At 33.7% G+C, this 21767-nt stretch overlaps 1 protein-coding gene across 23 annotated transcripts in view; it reads right to left on the reverse strand.

Annotated features, from left to right (window-relative positions):
* FIP1L1 (factor interacting with PAPOLA and CPSF1) overlaps positions 1-21767 on the reverse strand; it is a 76630-nt gene that overhangs the window by 29271 nt on the left and 25592 nt on the right. For 12 of the 23 annotated variants that reach the window (XM_070614929.1, XM_070614926.1, XM_070614922.1 and 9 more), the window contains 3 exons: positions 14034-14141; positions 4725-4818; positions 2599-2755 (listed from right to left, as the gene is read on the reverse strand). In XM_070614929.1, coding sequence (XP_070471030.1) covers positions 2599-2755; positions 4725-4818; positions 14034-14141 — 359 coding nt within the window. The remainder of the gene's footprint in view (positions 1-2598; positions 2756-4724; positions 4819-14033; positions 14142-21767) is intronic. The other 11 variants (XM_070614934.1, XM_070614928.1, XM_070614937.1 and 8 more) reach the window with 1 other exon arrangement.

The following is a 21767-nucleotide window of genomic DNA, read 5'->3' on the forward strand; positions in this document are numbered from 1 at the left end:
CAAAAGATTTTTTTCCTTTTCCTTTTAGTATTTCTCAAGAAAGCAAAAAGAAAACCCAAGGTTTCCCTAAGAAAAATGGAGTACTTTTTAAGGTGATACTAAGACTCCTTAGCTAGTTCTCTTTTGTTACCTGCTTATGATTCTTAAGCTGATCTAAATTACAGAAACCTACAGAACATATCATAATTATGTGGTTCTGTGGTAAACGGTAACTGAAAATGTGGCTTTAATCAAGGCCTACATTCAACTGATATACACCTATGCAGCTGTGCTGTTGTTTAAAGCCAGCGCCCATTCTGATTGATAAGTGCCTGTGTGACTGTACCAACTGTCAATCTGAAAATCCTTCTGGTGTTATGGATGCATAAATATGCTGTTAACATATTTAGGGAATGTCAAGTATACACAAGACATTGTGATTAGCACTGTGGGGAAACACAGATGGAAATACACAGCCCATGCTCTCTCCAACAGCCCACAATCTAGTCAAAATAAGAAGTAATTCGGATAGTCTCAACTTATAAATATTTGGTTTTAATATGAATTGGTATCTCCCCCCGCCCCAACAGCAAATATACGACAGTTGGCTACTGCTTAAACCAGAATTAGAATTCATCTGAATTTGTATTCCTTAAATGCTGACAGGTCGGCATGGAAATGTAATCTAAGAATAAGCATCAAAGGAAATCTAGACAGGTATTTAAAATACAGAAAACACGTAGCTGAAAACTAACATTAAATAAACAGCTTAAGCCACAGAAAAATAATCAGTGGTACTCCACAGTATAATACCATAGATAATCTAACCATTATTAAAAGATCTGTTCTCCTTATAAACAGAGGTTATATGGCAAAGACATGGAGGAACTGTATCATTTTGGAAAAAAGCATACTTCCAGATAATGACACTGCCTATCAGCAATATCCTATAGAACTTCTAAATATATTCTTATACCAGTGAGGTATTTACTTTTTCATCATTACTTCATTCCACTTCTCTCTCACTTACTTTAATAAACAGATAGTATGGTAAACAGATTGTAACTATAAAAAATGTTAGCCATCTGAGGATATACTATATTTGCTAGTAAATATGAAAATTCTTTTAAATCACCTTTAGTACCTACTAAAGTTTACGAATACAAAGCAATCTAGCATAAGGCCTATTATCACATACACTGATAATCTTTTAATCTCATTAAATCAACTATGTTCAATATTAACTATTTCTACATTTTTATCTTTTTCAGAGGACCCGATGCATCACTAAGTCCTCACTACTTTCCCTTTTCATTTAGTTAATTCTCGTCATATTAAAGACCCAAGAACCCTGGATCCAATCACAACTTCTGAATAGTTTGTGCTTCACAACAAGAAAGTTATTGTTGGAACAAGAAACGCACTGAACTTTAAAAATAATGTTATCTGGAGTAAGCACCTCCAATCTATCCAGTCTTCTCATTCCTCTGTTTTTGAGACAACAGATTCTTTAAAGCCAGTCATTTTTCATAATAAATTTCTTATTCTTTTTGAAGGTAGAGGTAGCAATGCAAGGGAATCAAGGGAGTTGTGGCTGTAGAGCCGAAGCAATAGCTGACATTTAGAGCCCAAGGACGATTACTATAGGGAAGGACTATTCATATCCCCTTTATTTGCCTCTGTACTCTCAGCACAACTGGTACCTTAAAATAAAGACAGCTCTCTTGCAAATGCAAAGTCAATGAGTAGACATGCCTCTTTAGTATAAACTGATTTTATTAATAGAAAGCAAATCTTAACATATGTCACATATGTAGCTCTGATTAGGACCAGCAGCTAATTTTTATCATTTATTACTGGCATTCTTCCTAGGAAGAAAGTAATTACTATCTCAGTCAATCTTCTTAGTTTCATTAAATATTGTTTAAAGGGATAAATATTGAAAGTTCCCTGGGAATAAAATAACAAAGACTACTGGATAAAATGTATAAAGTATAAAATTTGGGGATTATTTGTGAACTTTTTTTCTACTGCCACTTATCTAGTTTTTAATAAATGATCAAAAGTGGCTAAAAATCTGATAAAAATTTACATTAGTTTTCTGTCTTGTTTAAAAGAGGTAAATACCAGGTACCTGGCACCCAGAAGCAGTCTCCTAAAAGGAAATCAGTATACAAAGAAACAAGATGACAAGACTGAGATTTTCATTTCAATTTCTTCACAAACTACAATTTTTCTGACCTACTCCAATTCTAAAAGTATCTTTCAAATTTTTTGCAAAACAAGTTAACATGGTTTACAATTTAGTATGGATTTATACATATACAATTAGCAACTTTAGTTTTGGGATCACTAAGATATGTTTGGATCACAATTTTAGTATCTGTATATTCTTCTCTTATTTTGGTATATTGATTCTGCTATGCTAAACAAGCAAGACATGTATTTATGTTTCAATGTGAATCTACTAAGACATAATAAATTTCCTATTACTCTTAATTCAATGCAATCAATGAAGATGTTATTTTCAAATATATATTTTAATTGTTAAATTCAAAATAAAAGAAACACTCACAGGTTATTTTCCTTTCAAAATCAAATGTCTTATTTACTATTTACCTGGTGGTGGAATCAGAGGTGGAGCAGTGCTGACAGTTGGAGGAGGTGGAAGAAACGGAGGAGGTGGAAGGTGGGTGGGAGGAGCTCCTGGAGGGAAAAATGGAGGCGGTTTGCTAAAATTGTTGTCTACTTCAGTAGCAGATCTTTCAGAAAGGACCTAAAATCAGAGTACAGTTAATTAAAAAGATGAATAATGTTCTTATCTAAGATTAAACTCAGTAAATTAATTTCACTTAATCTAAAAAACGAAGTAACAAGGTTTATTCACATATACATACTTTGGGGAGGTGGGAATAATTTTTCTATGTGTGTGATATGTGTGTATATATACAGATATGAGTATACACTCACATTTTTTAAAATGTTCATATTCAAAGGCTAGAAAAAATAACTGAATCATTACGAAAAAATTCTTAGTAAGAAATAAGTGATAAAAACATTCTAAACAAGAGACAGTTATATACTTTATATATATATAATGTAATGAGTATTATCTTTGCTATCCAACCAAAGTTAAACTATTAAAATTAAGGCAATGTAATCATTAGTCATAGATACCAGCATTAAGAAATTAACACGGCAACGGAGCCAGATAGTCCTTGTACCAGGGCCTGTCACCAGGTTGCAAAGTAAGAGCCTGTAAGGCATTCATCAACAGGGTACAAATAACAGGCAGCTAGATATATAAATAACTTTTTCACATGAGCCTTGTAACTTTAAGACAGGGGTTTATACTTGAAAAGTAAAAGTGCTTACAAAATACTGATTTGTATGAACAGCTAAGGGACAGGCACCAAACCCACAGAAGAGAGGCACCTAGAAATCTGGATTTTTGACAAGCTCCCTGAGGGATTCTGATGTGCAAACAGATTTGGGAAACATAGAAATAGGCAACATAATGTCGTATATTTAATTTATACTTCTCAAATCCTTGCTGGCTAAAGCATATCATTTAAACATATAATCCCTCCTTTTGTTAACTTTTCCTACATTTAAGTATAGTAATGTTCTAAGGCTTATGGTGATAAGCTACTTTTAAAGTAGGGAACAGAATTATTTTAAGAAATCATGGCATTTCGATGGTGGAGGGAAAGAAAGGACTATCTTCCATTTTAAAAATGATTTACCTTTCAAGATGCTGAAAAGAACATTTTATATGATTAATTTATTAAAGGTAATAAGAAACTAAACACTTAGGATATTTTTTAAAGTACTCAGAAAAAGGAAATAATGAAAAAAAGTGTGGTCAAGCTATTGGCTGAAAGTCACAGTTACTATAGTTCTAACTTGAATTATTCAAGTTATTAATAATTCCTCTCCTTTCATTTTTTCACTTGAAAACAAAGGAAACATATTTCCCCCTGAAATGTCACATTAAATAAATTATGGTATATCTATACAGTGAACCTACCATAAGATTTTAAATCATATTTTTATGAATATGGGAAAATGCAAATGATGATTTTAAATTAAAAAAAGGATACACATAAAAATAGTAATAGTAGTGGGGCTGGCCCCGTGGCCGAGTGGTTAAGTTCGCGCGCTCCGCTGCAGGCGGCCCAGTGTTTCGTTGGTTCGAATCCTGGGCGCGGACATGGCACTGCTCATCAGACCACGCTGAGGCGGCATCCCACATGCCACAACTAGAAAAACCCACAACAAAGAATACACAACTATGTACCGGGGGGCTTTGGGGAGAAAAAGGAAAAAATAAAATCTTTAAAAAAAAAAAAAAAAAAAAAGTAATAGTAGTATCCCAATATTGCTTAGTGACAAGGAAGAGATGTACCAGAATGTTAAGAGTGGCTATCTTTCTATGGCAGAATTATAGGCAGTTTTATTTTCTTTTTTGAACTTTTCCCATATTTTCTTTTTTTGTCCAATGAACCTATATATTATATGTTGATAGCAAGGAAAAAGAAATCTTACTAAAAAAGATCCAAAGGTCATAAATTCTAAATGGAACAGCTTTTGCAATAAAAGGGTGATCAATTCCACATTTTTAATCTTTGTAGCACCTAAAGCACCTAACACATAGCATAGCACTATGAATATGTACTGAATAAATTAAATTAGAACATGAATATAATCCTTCAGTTAAAAAAATAATTTTTAAAATACTAAACCTGTATGTTGCTGTTTTCATTTGCCCGTCGCCTTCCTTCTACTCGGCTGATAGTTATAGTCTGACCAATAACATCAATTGCCCCAGGTAATCTCCTGCAACATAAAAATGGAATCAATTTAGTTTCATCTAATTAGATGTTTGAAAAATAATAAAAAATATTAGATGAGAAATAAAATCTTAAACCCTTTGCAATGTACTTTAAAATAAAATCGGATCACAACACACATTGAAAAAACTTCAGAGTTAGTCAGATCTTGTTACTTTGCACTGTAATAAACACTCAGTTTTACTAATAAGATGGAACCAACACACTCAACAATGACCATAATGTTAAATCTTAAGTATTTTTATAGGTTATCTTCTACAATTTACTATTTTGTAAGTGTCTCCCACTGAATTTATCTTTGTGGAATTGAATCAGATAGCAAATGCTGTTAAACAAATGAAAATAAAATTTTTTGGCCACTATAATTGTAACACCTATCACAGTTCTATTACGAAACTTTTAAAATTCCCCAAAAAGGCTTGAAAAGAAACAAGGCTCATTTTGATTCACACAGGATGTTGTCCTTAGTGATTTATTCTGAGCTATTTAGAAAGCACAAAAAGAGAACCAGTTTTCCATTTCTGATAACTTGCCTTTAGTTGGAAATCTCAAATATTTAAATGTCTGTCCCACCTCTAACTGTACTTACAATCAATCCATTAAAATTTAAGTATATGAGTAGATAGAAAATAGTCTACCACAAAATAATGCTTCAAACTTCACAGAAAAATCAAAATCAAAATAATGTTAAAACCATTTAGTGTAGTTAAGGACTTCATAAAAGTTTATATGCTTAACAAGACACAGAGGTCACTTGTTGGAATAGGCAATGAAAAATGGAGGCAAATTAGATGAATTTCTCTTCATTTATATTTCAGTTCTCAACAACTCTGCCTTTATTAAAACTTCATAAAAGTAAAACAATCTAAATACCATAGAGCCTTCCACAGTCAACACAGTTAGGTTCCTAAAATGACTAATAACAGCAGCTTCCATCTGTTGAATGCCTACATATTATAACTAACCCTTAGGGTAACCCTCAACTTAAACAATTACGTATACTCATTAAAGATGATAAAGCTAGGGCCCAGAGTGATGTCACGGATCTCAGTAATAATTAAATGCCAAAACTTTCAGATCTAAGTCTCTGATTCCAAAGCCCACAGACCCTTCCCTTGAGCCATGCTGCCTTCTAGCAAGATAATTGGTCTTTGAGAAATTTAAGACTTCTAGAAATGAAGAATTGGTGCAAGTTTGTCTCAAATGAAACTTGAAAAGCCCCATAAATAATTTTATGCTCATAAAAACAAAACAAAGACTGCCCTATAAAAAGTATATAATGGCATCTGAAATGTCTTCAACTACATAGTCAATTCCTACTTACCATCTAGCCCACTTAAGATTTCTGTTCTCTTTAATTTTAATACAAAAAAAAGGTTCAAGCATTTCTGATTTGGTATCTGAGACATTGATTTCCTAGTTTCCCTCATGATCCCAAAGACCAAGAGTGATTTTACTTAACTTGTACCCTTCAATACAGCTGGGAAATTATCCCTACATTCACTCATTAGAAAAAGCCAAATACCTCTGACATAAAACAAATATTACTCCAATTTCTTCCCTAAAACTTAAAATAATTACAAAGCTATGGCCACTACAATTTCATATTAAAGTACATGCCGTCAGCCTTCTGATATATACACACATCTCAGATTCCAACATGCTAACAGATAAAGGTGTATATTCTGAGACCAGGATTTCCCTCACTATTTATCGTTACCTAGACTTCATTGTAAAAATCTTTATTTCTACTCAACTATTTCCTTTTCCACTCTTTTCTATTCCCTATCACTGGATTCTCCCCCTCCATCTTTTTAAATTTATTCCCATCAAGAACAGATTCTCACAAATTTATTTGGATTTGCAATTTGGATTGCAAATTCTCCAAACTGTTAAAGCTAGCATATATTAAATCTAGATATATAATTTTTGTGCTGAGAGGAAAGATTTCTACAACCGTTAACCATGGATTTCTAACAACGTCTGCTTTCAAAAATTCTGGGACACACTTCCTAAAAGTTTATCTTAAATATGGTCAGAAAAGTCTACTTTTTTCCAGCTTTAAATGGATTATTTAATCACTAAAGATTCAAAATGGGAAATACTATGCTTCTAAAAACATACAAATGAAAAATTAGCCTTAACAAACATATATGCTAGAGGGAGTCCAGAAAATTGTAATTCCTTACATTTCCATAATAGTAACACCTCCTTGCCCAGGTATCTTTACCAAATTGATTTGCCTTAATCAGAAATGTGAAGCTTACCATTCTGTTCAGAAATATTTTATGACAGATACATAAATACGTACCAAAGTAACAAAAGAGCACATATTTATCACAGATGAATAATTAAACAATCCAATATTATTCTTACCACATTATGGAAAACAATATTGAATCGTATTATTCTGAAAGTTTGTGATGTACCACTTTTTATTTCAATGCATAAGAAGATTGAGCAGAGGGCTTCACTGTGAGGATCTACTGTACATACACTACATACAGTACTTGGATTTCCAGAGCACAGTTTTAACTGGACTTACAAATTTGTTCAGTAAGGCAGACAGCTATTGCAGCTATCGAGACTCTTCTCTACATTCGACTCAACCACTTACTAAAAGCTGAAAAAGACAGAAACTAACCACAGTGTATGTCTACAGTGTCATTAATCCACATTTTAGCATAGGCAGTGAATGTTCACAGGAGCTTCTACCTTTCTTCCTGGCACAGATAAATATGAAAACATCTCTGAAATTATAAGGGAAGTAAATTAAAATTAAAATGTCATATTTTGATGCTTCTGATGTTCCAGAAAGGGTATGAGGGCAGTTTACAGAGATACAACAGAAATTTTAAAAGTGACAAAATCAGCCAAAGGAAGATAGACTAAAGGTTAGTTAGTAATCTTTAGACACAAATTTATCTCTGAGCTTCTTATTTTTTAACAGCCAAAATAATGGATATTATTAATAACAAAAGTCTTTAATGTACATAAGATAAAAACAAAGCATTAGCTCTGAAGACTGTTTTTTCTGGTAATAATAATAGCTAGCATTTCTTGAGCACCTACCATGTGCTAGGAAAGCACTGTTCTAAGCGCTCTAAACATATTTACTCTCATAATAACCCTAGGAAGTAGCAACTATTATTATTTCCATTTTACAGATGAGAATAAAGAGAAAAAAGTTCTCATTTGACTCCATCTTCATAGGAAGTATGATAGAGTACAACAGTTCTTAAATTTTTCTGACCACAAAACAAAGTTCTTGAAGAAACACATTTGCACAGCAATCCAGTATACACACATTATATAAAAAACTGAAAGGAAAGTTTCATGAAACAATATTTACTTACACTTACCATAAAGGAGAAAGAGTAACATTGAAATCAAATCTGATTTTACTAATATTTAACCATAACACAGGAAAAAAATCAACAGGACAAAACCAAGAAATATTCGGTAGTGGAGACCACCAAATTGAAATCATACTCTACTAATTGGACTGCAATCTCATGCTTTGAAAAACACTGAAATAGGGACAAAGTTTCCAGTATTACCACAGCGAAAACAAAGGTGAATTTCATAGAGCTGTTTCTCAAAATGTTCCTCAATACCAGGTGAAGCATAACAACAATTAACTCAGTAAAAGTAGTTTAATCAGGGGAAGCCAAACAATGTGGTCTGAGCATACAGCTCTCTCAGTGGTCAGGCTTAACCTAAGGATTTAACTGTACTTTTCAGCAAGCATTCTTAACATGGGAAACAAGAGGGATCAGGAGGTCCCTGAACCTAAATATACGTTATGTATATACATGGATCATTCAAGCAAGAGTCTACAGGACGCAGCAAATTTTCAAAGGGGTTACTGCTTCAAAGAAAGTTCAGAACCATTATTCTAAACGAATGAATGACTCACATACCCTTGCTATGAATGTTATTGCCTCACAACAGAGCTTCTTAGTAAGAATTGGATAGCAGATGGTTCAAGGGTGTATTCTTTAAGAAACAGCCACCCAGAATATGGCTATTTCATATTCCCAAGATAAAGACAGAAGCACTTGGTAGGACTGTCTAACTCGGGTCAATACATGCTCAATAGATGCTCAATAGACGGCTGTAACAATTCTGTACGGAAACTGGGGCAACATCTTTTAAGCGACTTTAGGAAAGAGGTGAGCCTTGAAAGACACGGGGAATGATTTAGCCACAGAGGATGGGAAGAGAGGACGTTTTAGATGGAGGGAAGAACATGAGCAGAGAAAGGATGTGGGGAAAATATTATGTGCAGGATTCCAATTTGGCAAATATACTATCTACCAGTCTGCCAACAGAAAAAGCATGATCCACCTTTGACAGTGATTACCAACAAAAAGATTTTCAAAGAAGAGGAGAATATAAACTAAATGACAATCACACATATGGAAGGACTCTGTGAGGTGTGAAATACTAAGCAAATGTCAGTTCTCATTACAGCCAAATCTATCATTTTACTTCAAATTCCAAGGTGCTCAGTTAACATTTGATTTTAATCTTTATGCCAAGCCAGAATCCAAGTCTCTAAAATCAGTGGTTCTCAACTTTGCCTGAACATCAGAACCATGTGGGAAGCTTTCAAGAATCCCAATGCTCAGAGTGCACACCAGACCATTTAAATCAGTCTCCTGGGCCTTAGCGTTAATAATTTTTTGAAGCTCCCCACGTATTCCAATATAAAGCCAAAGGTGAGGACTACAACTAATGGCATGACTAAGGAAAAGACTCACATTTTGGTCTCCTCTAGAAAGAATTTAAAGTAGTTGATAAAAATTAATATTTAACTCCTTAGTACTCAATAAATATAAAGTCATATCTATCAAGGTCTGATAATTAAGGTAAGGATGTCATTCATTACATACATATTTTTATATTATCTTTTGAGTTTTGTGGACTCACACAGTACTGCTTCTATACTTGTTTTAGCTTCACAAGCACAAGAATAATTTTCTCTACAGTGTATACATAGTTTATAATCCTGTCTAGAAAAGTAATATATGTCCAAAATAAAAATCACAGTATTTAAAACTGTCTTCAGGACATGTAATTTATTTTCTTTCAGTACTACATTTAAAGAGACTGATAAAGCCTACGATGGAAGCAAAGATTTAAAGGGAACTAACACTTACTGGATGCCCTGCAATAGGTGCTTTCACAAATTTAGAAATTACTTAAGCCACAAGTACGTTGCAAGGAAGGTACCAATTAGTTTCATTTTCATCGATGTGGAAAGAGGCTCTTTTGTGAAGTAAAGCGCCAGCACCAGAATTCAGGCTCCGTTATGATCAACTCCAAGACCCTCCCCTGTTCTTCTATAAGAGTGTTTCCCATGCTAAATTTTTGGGGGCCTGAATTTTAAAACTGTTGTTACCTTTTAAGCAATATTAAAAACAAACAAAAAACCCTGAATGCTTAACGATGAAATACGTTAAAATCTGACTCACTGGAGGACATAATATGTCCATTAGGGCAGCCAAGTTTACTCACTTTTGTGTAGAGCTTGGAATAAAGCTTTACCTGCCATATTTACGTTTAATTTCATTTTTGAAATGTATCAGTGATAGGAAGAGATACCATTCTACAGGGAATTTTTTAAAAATAAAGGCCTTCAGTATGTCTAATCGCATAAAATCTTACAAGCTACACAATACAACACACATTCAAGAGTGTTCAAATGCCATGAAAGCACAGGTGGCATCTTTTCAGTACATTACTTCATCAAGACATAATAGTAAGTAGAGTGAGAACAAATGAAGAGGTCAGTTTTAGATTTAATGTTCATTTACCATCCAGTTTTACTGTAAGTTTTATGTTTGTCTGTTATAATAAATGCAAGTAGATTTTAATATTTTAGTGATTCTGTATTGAAAAGCAATTTTACTATTCTACCTGTGTTTCAAGAGTCTGAATCAGTTACAAACCATTCTCATATTGGAAAACAAGCTTAATAAAACCACCTAGAATTTGGAACTAATTACCTAAGAGAAGCAGAATTTGATATTATAAAATGAAAACAAAACACAGAAATAAACTGGACACTAGGATAAGATTATAATAATCATACTGTTGCCAATTTCAATTTTATGTGTTCATTAAAACTGCTTCATTATTCTTAATTGGGTTTACAAGAGTTAGAAATTTGAATTTATAAAACAAACTTACACCAATAAAATGCCATTATTATATACATATAGTTAGCTTAAAGAGTAGTATTAAAGAAAATTTGAAAAACACATTAATTAAGAGGAACAAGTGTGAGATAAAAAGTCTGAGTCTCCAAATATACTAACTTATGAAAAGGATCTCAACCATTGTTTAAGTGCTCTTTACAAAGACACTTAAGCAATGTTTCAAAAACTCCACATTTCTCAGTTACATTAATTACAAGAGCTGGAATCTCATTTTCTATCTTATAAGAAAGCATGTGTATGTATGTATGTGTACATATACACACACACACATACATCATTTAAAAAGATAAAAGTAGCTTTTATCTAGAGGGTTTTTCTTTTAATTTTGAAAAGCACAAAATACTGAAAATACAGTGTGAAATTTCCTAATATCTATATGCCCTGAGACTAATCACAAAGTCAGAATGGAGAGTTTTCTGTGTTTCCAAAGCATTGTTTGTGGGAGCGGGAGGGGGGTGGGGCGAATTATATAGTTCAAGAACTGAGATGTATCATTTTCAGATATGAGAACTACTATTTTGCCTATAAACTAGCCATCTTATTTCAAGAAATAAACTATTACATCAAAAGCATAACTATTTTAAGTAAAAATTCTAAATCAAATGATTGATTAAAAAAGGAATTTCAGATGTTAAAATAGTAACTAAAGAAACAAATATAAAGCTTAAAATTACATTAAAAATAACCGATTTTAAGTATTTCGATGCCTTTGCTTATGAAAGTCAATTGTCCTGAACTGCAGGTATTAAAAGGCAGAAAACCAGGGATTCTGGCCATGGCTTTACTTCTTGATTAGCCATAAATTTGGGCAAATTCCCTAATTTCTTGGATCTCTCCTTTTCCATGTAAACCAGGCACTAGCCAGAAAATAATCAGGATTAAAAAAGCCTTCCAGGTAACAAGGTCCAGCCCTGTCATTTTACAAATGTGGAAAGAGAGGCCTAGAGATTTTAGGGAACTATCCTACAGTCACACAGACACAAAACCAAACCTAATATCTAAATCCAGTACTTATGCCATGAAACTGCTCTAAATTTAGGAAAGTAGGTATTCTTTATATACAAAAATGGCTACTGGGGCTGGCCCCATGGCAGAGTGGTTCAATTCGTGTGCTCTGCTTTGGCAGCCCGGGGTTTCGTCAGTTCGAATGCTGGGCATGGACATGGCACTGCTCATCGAGCCATGCTGGGGCGGCATCCCACTTCCACAACTAGAAGGACCCACAACTAAAAGTACACAACTATGGACCGGGGGGCTTTGGGACAAAAAGGAAAAATAAAATCTTTAAAAAAAAAAAAAAAAAGAGGCTACTGATTCACTATCAATAGTAGCAGGGTGAAAATGAAAGCTCTTATTGTCTTGCTCTTTTGGGATCAGTAAATAGGCTGTCCACATTGCTGGCCAGGTTAAATATAAATCCAAGTGTTTCTCTATGCCCTAAGTGCTATGATAACCAAGCTAATCACTATACAGAATTATTATTAGCACGGCTATTAAACTTTTGGGTTCCACTAAAATATTAAACATAAAAAGAATTCAGAGACTCCACACTTGTCAGATCTAACTTTTCTTTATTTAAAATAACACTTTCAAAATTTCCATTGGTTCTTCAAGGAGAATTTTAGTTTTAAAAACTAAGATCAATCAATCATATAATACATGTGAAAAAATGCCAATGAGTACTTTTAAAATAATAGAAGGTATACAAATTTTCATTCTATAAACTTGTTAAAAAGCAACACATGCAACTGATGTTCTTCTAAGAATGTAGATAATAAAGAAATAAAATATATTTCTATCTGCATCAGTGACTATACTTACAGTTTGGATATTCTTTAAAAAGTGAAAATATTGTTCACTTCGAGATAAACATACTCTTTTCAGAACGACTAAGTTTATTTGCTCCTAACAAGAAATCCTATTAAAACAAGTTGACTAGAAATTCTTACTACTCATGGGGAATTATTTTGAAGACCCCAAAGAAACGAAAATCTAAGAAAATAACATTTTGATAGTTTTTCCTTCCTTTTTCTTTCAGTTGTTATGATCAAAGATATCTGATAATTTATATATATAAAAGTTTGTAAATGAAAATAATGAAAAGCACAGCAATATAGTATCAAGCTGCCCAAGAAAAAAAGCTTAAAATTCTGTAACAACAAAAATAAACAAAATATACCCCACCCCCAATACACCATCATTGTTTAAAAATCCAAATTGTAAATTAGGAAAGTACTTTAGTCTATATTTCTAAGTCAAGCAAAGCATAATTAATTGCTCAGATTGATTTCTGTTGGCAATGTACTTTCATGATCTAACGTTTGCTTCTCATCACATCTCTTAGGGTAGAAATTGTTATTCCCACTTCATAGGCTCAGAGAGTTTACAATACCCATCCAAGGTCGTATGCTTTGTAAATCTAAGATTCAGAACACAAACCAAAAGTCTATGGAGAGTAGATCATGAGTAAAAGCATAGCAACAATAAGGGGAATAGTACTTCCTAGGAAGCTGACAGACCCACCTGATGGAATGGCAGGTTTAAACACTAGCTGGATATAAAGATTGGAAAGATTCAGTGGAGTATGATTTTACAGGTCCCAAATACTGGCTCGGAAGGCTAAACTTTATTCAACAAATAGTGAAAAGCACTCAGGGATTTTTGAATAAGGTGTGATATGAGAAAGAAAAATTAAACCTGCAGCAAGGGGGGAAAAACACTTAGTGAACACTCAGCATGGTTCCATGCAATTTATAATATAACATATAAAAAAGCCAGAGAGAGGCAAGACATGAAGTGATAAGGCCTGATTCATAAGGTAAATTAAAAACCCTCAATTCCATATTGAAAAAGCATAATTTAGGGGGTAAAAATATGGTACAGTCTAATCAAAATGTATTATCTTACTAATGAGATCAAACAACACTGATGATCTAAACATCAGGGAGTATCCAATGTTTAAAAATAGCCTTACCTTAGATCGGGTGATTCGGCCCTCCCATATCGATCCTGCCACTTCCCAACGCTTGAACTGGCTTTTCTGGAGGCAGTACTTGTCTGAGACTGAGAAGAGGTGCTGTTTCTGGTGAGATAAATTTTCTATGTTTTTTCTTACATATTGTTGTCTCTGACCCCCCTTGTTCTGTTTTTTTTTTTCCCTGACATGCTTTTTCTAAAGTCCTTTAGCATGTTCCTACAGGATCAATCTTTTCAAGTCACATAAACTGTTTGCTGTGGTACTAAGACTGCTAGTGGTATTGAAATATAGGTGGGTTAAGACTTTCTTAACTTTATTTTTAGAAATATTTCTCAACATAGACAGTATGATGTCAAAATGTAGAAATGAGAAAAGAACCAAGGGTTTACTTTAAGTTATATTATCAAGAAATAAATTTCTGTGCTTTTATGAATTAATAACATTAATTTGTGCAGTTTCACCAAATCTTATTTGAAATTTTGGCATTTCTTTCCCTATATTCCTCAATAACAGGCATAAGTATTGTTAGTGTAACCAGTTAACAGTAACACTCTGATGTGCTTCATAAAAACCTACACTACATATGTATTTCATTATATTTATATATATTACAAAAATTCCATTTCAAAATAATTTAACTCTTTCAAAATAAAATTCTAAAGAAAGTTATTTTACCCCTGGTGACATACATACTCCATAAAAAGTTCAATTACTTATACTCTTGCTAATACTTTACGGGACTAAGACGACACTCTTTCAAAGCAACAGAAAAAATATGTTTATGTATCTGCTTATTTATGTAAAAGAAACACAGGAAGAATAAACCAGAAACTAGATGAAATGAAATTGGTTACCGACAGGAGTAAGAAATATGGGAAAGAGTGACAAATCTGAGTATACTTTTGACTAGTCTTACCTTTGGAACTATGTTAAATGTTTTATATATGCACAAAATAATTAAGTCAATAAGCATGGAGGAAAAGAAACATTAATACTGAATACACACGGAAATAATGAATCAAATTATATTTTAAATGATTAATATAACCACTCTGAAGGAAACTGTTGAACACAATATTCTCACTATATACCTTCAGTATGTAAGAAAGAAGAAATGAACTCTATTTAACAGGTTTATTTTTTGTAATGATGGGTGCAGAAGTTCTAATCTATTTTGTGTGTATTTTAGGATTAAGCAAATGAGTAAATATACTGAAATTGTTGGGAACTGATTCTCACTGCTGGAAAAAGGGAGATGTAATATGGAATAGGGAAAGGGAAGTAGAACCCGGGAATGTCAAATTGGAAGTAAAAGAAACATGATGGATGACTGCATGGTTAAAATTTTATAAGGAACATACATATGGTTATTTCATATTGAAATAGCTTGTTTTTCCTAGCCCTGGGTGCTGAAAAGGCCCAGAAACAGTAACACCCCAATAGCAATGAGCATAACTAGTGCTGAGATCTTGGTTTCTAACTATCATTTCCCACCAAAAGGAATCAAGGTGCCTTAAAGAAATGGCTGCTTCTAGGGAAGGGGCAGGGAAAGCACAAGATAAGCCTGGAACATCCGGTAATGCCAGAAAGTAAAGAGATCCTCAAAAAAAGTGATGAGGACATATCAAAAGATCAGAAGAGCCAGTCTGAAGAGGCTCCCACAGACCAAATCTGGAACAATTTGAGCATCCATATGAATTACAGTATATATAAATCATATATATGTAGTTTATATACCATATATACAAATAAGCCATTACTTATAAGCCACACACACACACTCTCTCTTTCCCACAAAAAATAAAATTTAATGAGCGTAGCTGATAATAAATAAGTAAGTTATTTTACCCCTGGTGACATACATACTCCATAAAAAGTTCAATTACTTATACTCTTGCTAATACTTTACGGGACTAAGACGACACTCTTTCAAAGCAACAGAAAAAATATGTTTATGTATCTGCTTATTTATGTAAAAGAAACACAGGAAGAATAAACCAGAAACTAGATGAAATGAAATTGGTTACCGACAGGAGTAAGAAATATGGGAAAGAGTGACAAATCTGAGTATACTTTTGACTAGTCTTACCTTTGGAACTATGTTAAATGTTTTATATATGCACAAAATAATTAAGTCAATAAGCATGGAGGAAAAGAAACATTAATACTGAATACACACGGAAATAATGAATCAAATTATATTTTAAATGATTAATATAACCACTCTGAAGGAAACTGTTGAACACAATATTCTCACTATATACCTTCAGTATGTAAGAAAGAAGAAATGAACTCTATTTAACAGGTTTATTTTTTGTAATGATGGGTGCAGAAGTTCTAATCTATTTTGTGTGTATTTTAGGATTAAGCAAATGAGTAAATATACTGAAATTGTTGGGAACTGATTCTCACTGCTGGAAAAAGGGAGATGTAATATGGAATAGGGAAAGGGAAGTAGAACCCGGGAATGTCAAATTGGAAGTAAAAGAAACATGATGGATGACTGCATGGTTAAAATTTTATAAGGAACATACATATGGTTATTTCATATTGAAATAGCTTGTTTTTCCTAGCCCTGGGTGCTGAAAAGGCCCAGAAACAGTAACACCCCAATAGCAATGAGCATAACTAGTGCTGAGATCTTGGTTTCTAACTATCATTTCCCACCAAAAGGAATCAAGGTGCCTTAAAGAAATGGCTGCTTCTAGGGAAGGGGCAGGGAAAGCACAAGATAAGCCTGGAACATCCGGTAATGCCAGAAAGTAAAGAGATCCTCAAAAAAAGTGATGAGGACATATCAAAAGATCAGAAGAGCCAGTCTGAAGAGGCTCCCACAGACCAAATCTGGAACAATTTGAGCATCCATATGAATTACAGTATATATAAATCATATATATGTAGTTTATATACCATATATACAAATAAGCCATTACTTATAAGCCACACACACACACTCTCTCTTTCCCACAAAAAATAAAATTTAATGAGCGTAGCTGATAATAAATAAGTAAGTGGGGGAGGTGAGAAAGCTCATTTTTAAAGTAGAATGCCAACTAATAAATCTAAGAGGAATAACAGTCAGATAATCACTATTTTGCAGCTATTATAGTAATAACTGTTTAAAGCAACAATCATCAATCGATACTAAAATTCTTGGAAAGTTCAAAGGGAAAAAAGATATTTACACAGTCTCCTCAGAGATTACTTATTAAATACAAAGGAGAAAAACAGTAACTTTGCAGTGCAGAAACCCAAAGGAACACCACCACAACTAAGTGATTAAAGTTATCACTAATTACGGAATAAACTGACATCATGTACCTCCAGGTGATGAACTGAGAAGGACATAACATCAGTTACATAGTATTCTGCCCAAGAAGCAAAACCTGAATCTAATAACCAGGGAACATCAGGCAAACTTAGACTGAGGGATGATTTACAAAACAAACAGATTTACAAAATAAATTTTGTACTCTTCAAAATTCAATGTCAACAAATACAAATAATGTCTAAGAAGCTGTCCCAGATTAAAGAAGAACAAAGAGATAAGAGAGTTAATCGTTATAAATGATCTGGACTGAATCCTAAATCAAGGAGGAAAGAAAAGAACTACCATAAAAGATATTATTGAAATAACTGGCAAAATTTATGGCTTGTATATTAAACTACTGATTCATCATTAGATTTTCTAACCTTGATAATTGTGTCCTAAGATTATGTAACAGAATGACCTTGTTCTTAGGAAATACATGCTGAAGTATTTAGAGGTAAAGGGACATGTCTACAATTAACATTCAAATGTTTCAGAAAAAAAATATTTTTGAGAAATTATAAAGCAAATACAGCAAAATGTTATTAACTGGTGAATCCAGGTGAAGAGTATTTAGACACTCCTTACACTTTTCTTGCAACTCTATATAAGTTTGAATTTTTATCAAAATAAAAAATTAAAATTAAAACAACAAATAAAGGGGGCACAACAGGGGTTTCTAGGAGTAATGGTAATGTTCTGTTTATTGATCTATGTACTAGTTACATGGTTGTGCTCAGTTTGTGAAAATTCTTTGAGTTGTACATTCATGACATAATATAAAAACTTTTAAAGATCAAAACATTATGATATATTAAATATTAACAATTTACTTGAGTATGTCAATTTGCTGGGCAGTACAGAAAGTTAGAAACCCAGAACTTCCACTAATAAAGAACAAAAAAATCACTAAAAAAAGGTTCTGTGCAAAGATATCAAGAGCCATCTATATCCTAATAAGGCAATCAAAGATTTTAAACAATGGAAATATAGTGGTTAGGTCAGTAGTACAGCTCATTACTGCTAAATATTTCGGGTTCAGTCTCTCTTATTTCTTAAATGGCATTACTGTCTTCTCCCTAAAGTCAATGAAATTTACTTTCAAAGATGTCTCTCTAATCTTCATAAAAACAAAGAATAAAAGAGAAAAAACACAAGTATTTATTTAAGGAAATATTTCACAATGACTGAAAAGAATCCTTTGGATAAAGCAAAGATGAATCCAGAAAACAAACTTACTTTCCTAATGAGCAATGGGTACAGTTCTTTATATCCAAAAGCAACAGTACTGGCATGCTGCGCATGTTTCTACAGGTTGTGGTGGTAATTACCCACTCTTTTTTTAGTAGTAGTGATGGATCTGCTAATTTTTCTATCATTTCTTTACCTCCTTTGTACTGTCCCTTACCCACCACTATCCTCCCATCTCTCCTTAAATCCATGGTCCATCATTATAATCACTTCCTCAAGTACATTTTCATCTTCCTTGCCCCTCAATCCCTGTCATATTTGTCTCATGTAACCTCAACCTGTTAAATCCAATTCCAGATACTCTTCACGAACACAAGATGACATGAATAAGAGCAAGAGAAACAGACCCAACCAAGCTGATTTGTCTCACTTTAAACCAACAGCCATTAACCTCAAGAAAAGTTGGAAATGTACACTCTCTCTTCCCATGTCATCAATTTTTCACTCTATTAATTCATTCCTATCAGCATGTAAAAATGCTGTAATTTTTCCCATGTCGAAAGAAAGCCCTTTCTTGACTCCACATTTCCCTCCAGGTACTGCCTAGCAATCCTACTTCTTTCCCCTAGTTTATCCACACACCCCTAAATGACTCTATCAGACCTTCTCCTCTCTTCTCAAACATTTAACACCCCCTTCCACTATCCTCAATTTCACCAAATAAGCCTGCATCCTATGCTGCTGGGAAAAATTAAAGCAATCAGAAAAGAAATTTTGGTTGTTCCCCCCACCACTACCTACCCACCCATCAACCCTTACCATGTCCTGCCTTCCCTCCTACTACTATGAGTGAATTGTTCATGCTCCTTCAAGGCTAACCCCTCCACTTGCATATTACGTCCCATCCCCTCTGACTTAAGGACATTGCTCTAACAACTGTCCCTTCCCACTTTTTGCATCATCAGTTTTCCCCTCCAGTAACTCATTCTGATAAGTATATAAACATGCTGTAATTTCTTTCATTTTGAAAAGACCTTCTCCTGACCCCACATATGCCTCCAGATACTGTCCCATTTCTCCGCCCCGTCAAAAGAAAAAAAATCCTCCAAAAAATTGTCCATATTTTCTCATTCTAATTCCTCTCCTCCCATTCTCTCTTGAATCCATTCCAAAAAGTCTCTCTTTTTTTTGCAGGGAAAAGATTTGCCCTGAGCTAACATCTGTTGCCAATCTTCCTCTTTTGTTTTTTCTCCCCAAAGCCCCAGCACATGTTTGTGTATCCTAGTTGTAAGTCCTTCTAGTTCTTCTATGTGAGCTGCTGCCACAGCATGGCAACTGACAGACAGGTGGTGTGGTTCCGCGATCCGGAAACGAATCGGGGCCACCAACACAGTGAGAGCATTAACTTTAACGACTAGACCATCAGGGCTGGCTCCAGAAAGGTTTTTTTTCATCTTCACCTTATACCACTGAAAATGAATTGGTCAGGATCACCAAGGACCTTTGTATTTTAAGATCAAAAGGTCATTTCTCTTCTTCTGGGTGAACGAATCTGTATTATTTGATAGTTAATCATTCCTCCTTCTTTGAAATCATCCTTTTGAAAATACACACTGGGTTTTCCTCCTATCTCACTAGTCATTCTTCTCTACTGGTCTCTTACTGGTTCATCTTTATTTTTCTGACCTGCAAGGGACTGCCCCAGGGCTCTGGCCTCTCACCACTTCTCTATCAACACTTCTCTCTTTTACAATCGAATTCAGTTTCATAAGTTCATTTAAATACTATTTAAACACTGATCACTCCCAAATTTACATCTCCAGTCCATACCTTTCCCCTTTACTACAGATCTATATATCTACCTCCTATACAAATTTTCTACTTGTATGTCTAAAAGGCATCTCAATCTCATTATGTCCTAAACTCTTGGTCTTCTCCCTTCAAAAATCACTCCTCCTGTAGTCTCTTTCTCATTTCAGATATAAAAAATGTAAAAGATCTTTTACATCTTTTGAAATGTATCCAGTATCTGACTACTTCTCACATCAGCACCACTACCACCCTGGTCAGTTACCATTATCTCTTGCCTAGATAATTGCTACAACTTCCTAGCTGGCTTACCATTTCTTTCCTTAATCCCTCTGTAGTCTGATCTTAATAAAAGAGTGAAATTGAGACTTTAAAAATCTAAAGCAGATAATTTCATTCCTTTGCTCAAAATCTGACAGTGACTCCTCATTTATTTCACTTATGGGAAAAGCCAAATCCCTAATAATGACACCATGCCCCACATAATCTAGCCCAGGTTCCAAAAATAGAAAGGGGGGGCAAGGAAAAGTACAGAAAAACTACTGATTTTTAAATAGTTTAATTGGCTGAATTATGATAATAGCAAACTTCTATAGAGTATTTACTATGTATGTACTACTGTTCTAAAACACTTTACAAAAATTAATCCATTTAATATATACAACTACCCTATAAGGAAAGTATTACTACCACATTTTACAGATAAGGAAATGAAAAAATAACAAGATCAGAGAATTTGCCCAAGGACACACAGCTAGTAAGTAGCAAAGCCAGAATCTGAACCCCAGAAGTCTGGCTCTATAGTCCAAGCTCTTAACATCACTCCATACTGTAGTAGACCATTAACTCAATGAATGAAAGTTGACCTCTTTTAAAACATGAAAAAACCAAAAGAATACTACATATTAAAAGGATCAATATTCCTGAGCTATCATAACTTCTTAAACATACATTTTATGAGATTGCATTTAGTTTAATATTTGGAAATGTCCATGACTAGTAATTGTCAAAAGGAGGAGAGAGAGTCAAAATCCAAGATGGCTTTGTAACATTTAATTCTGGCTGAAAGTTTCAAAAATCTTATCTTAGGGTTAAGCTACATGCTCACATAAGGTCTCTTCCTGCATTTGTATATTATGAAATATAATCTCTTACAACAATTCAAAATTGCAGAATAACAAAACCAGAAAAGTATATAAAATAAATTTAAACAAGTAACACACAGGTAACTGATGGGGCTGAGAACTAACATTAGCTGGATCAGACTTGTTTCAGGCCCAGAGAAATAACTGATTTAAGACATCTTTATCTAACCCAAGATTAAACTGCTGACATCAAATTTCCCTAGTCTTAGCTTATCCTTTACCGTTTTCCTGGTAACAGGTTAACCATCTGTCATATTTAAGTTAAAAGGACATTGC

This window comes from Equus przewalskii, chromosome 3 (assembly GCF_037783145.1).
Source record: "Equus przewalskii isolate Varuska chromosome 3, EquPr2, whole genome shotgun sequence".
In the NCBI taxonomy this organism is placed as follows: Eukaryota; Metazoa; Chordata; class Mammalia; order Perissodactyla; family Equidae; genus Equus; species Equus przewalskii.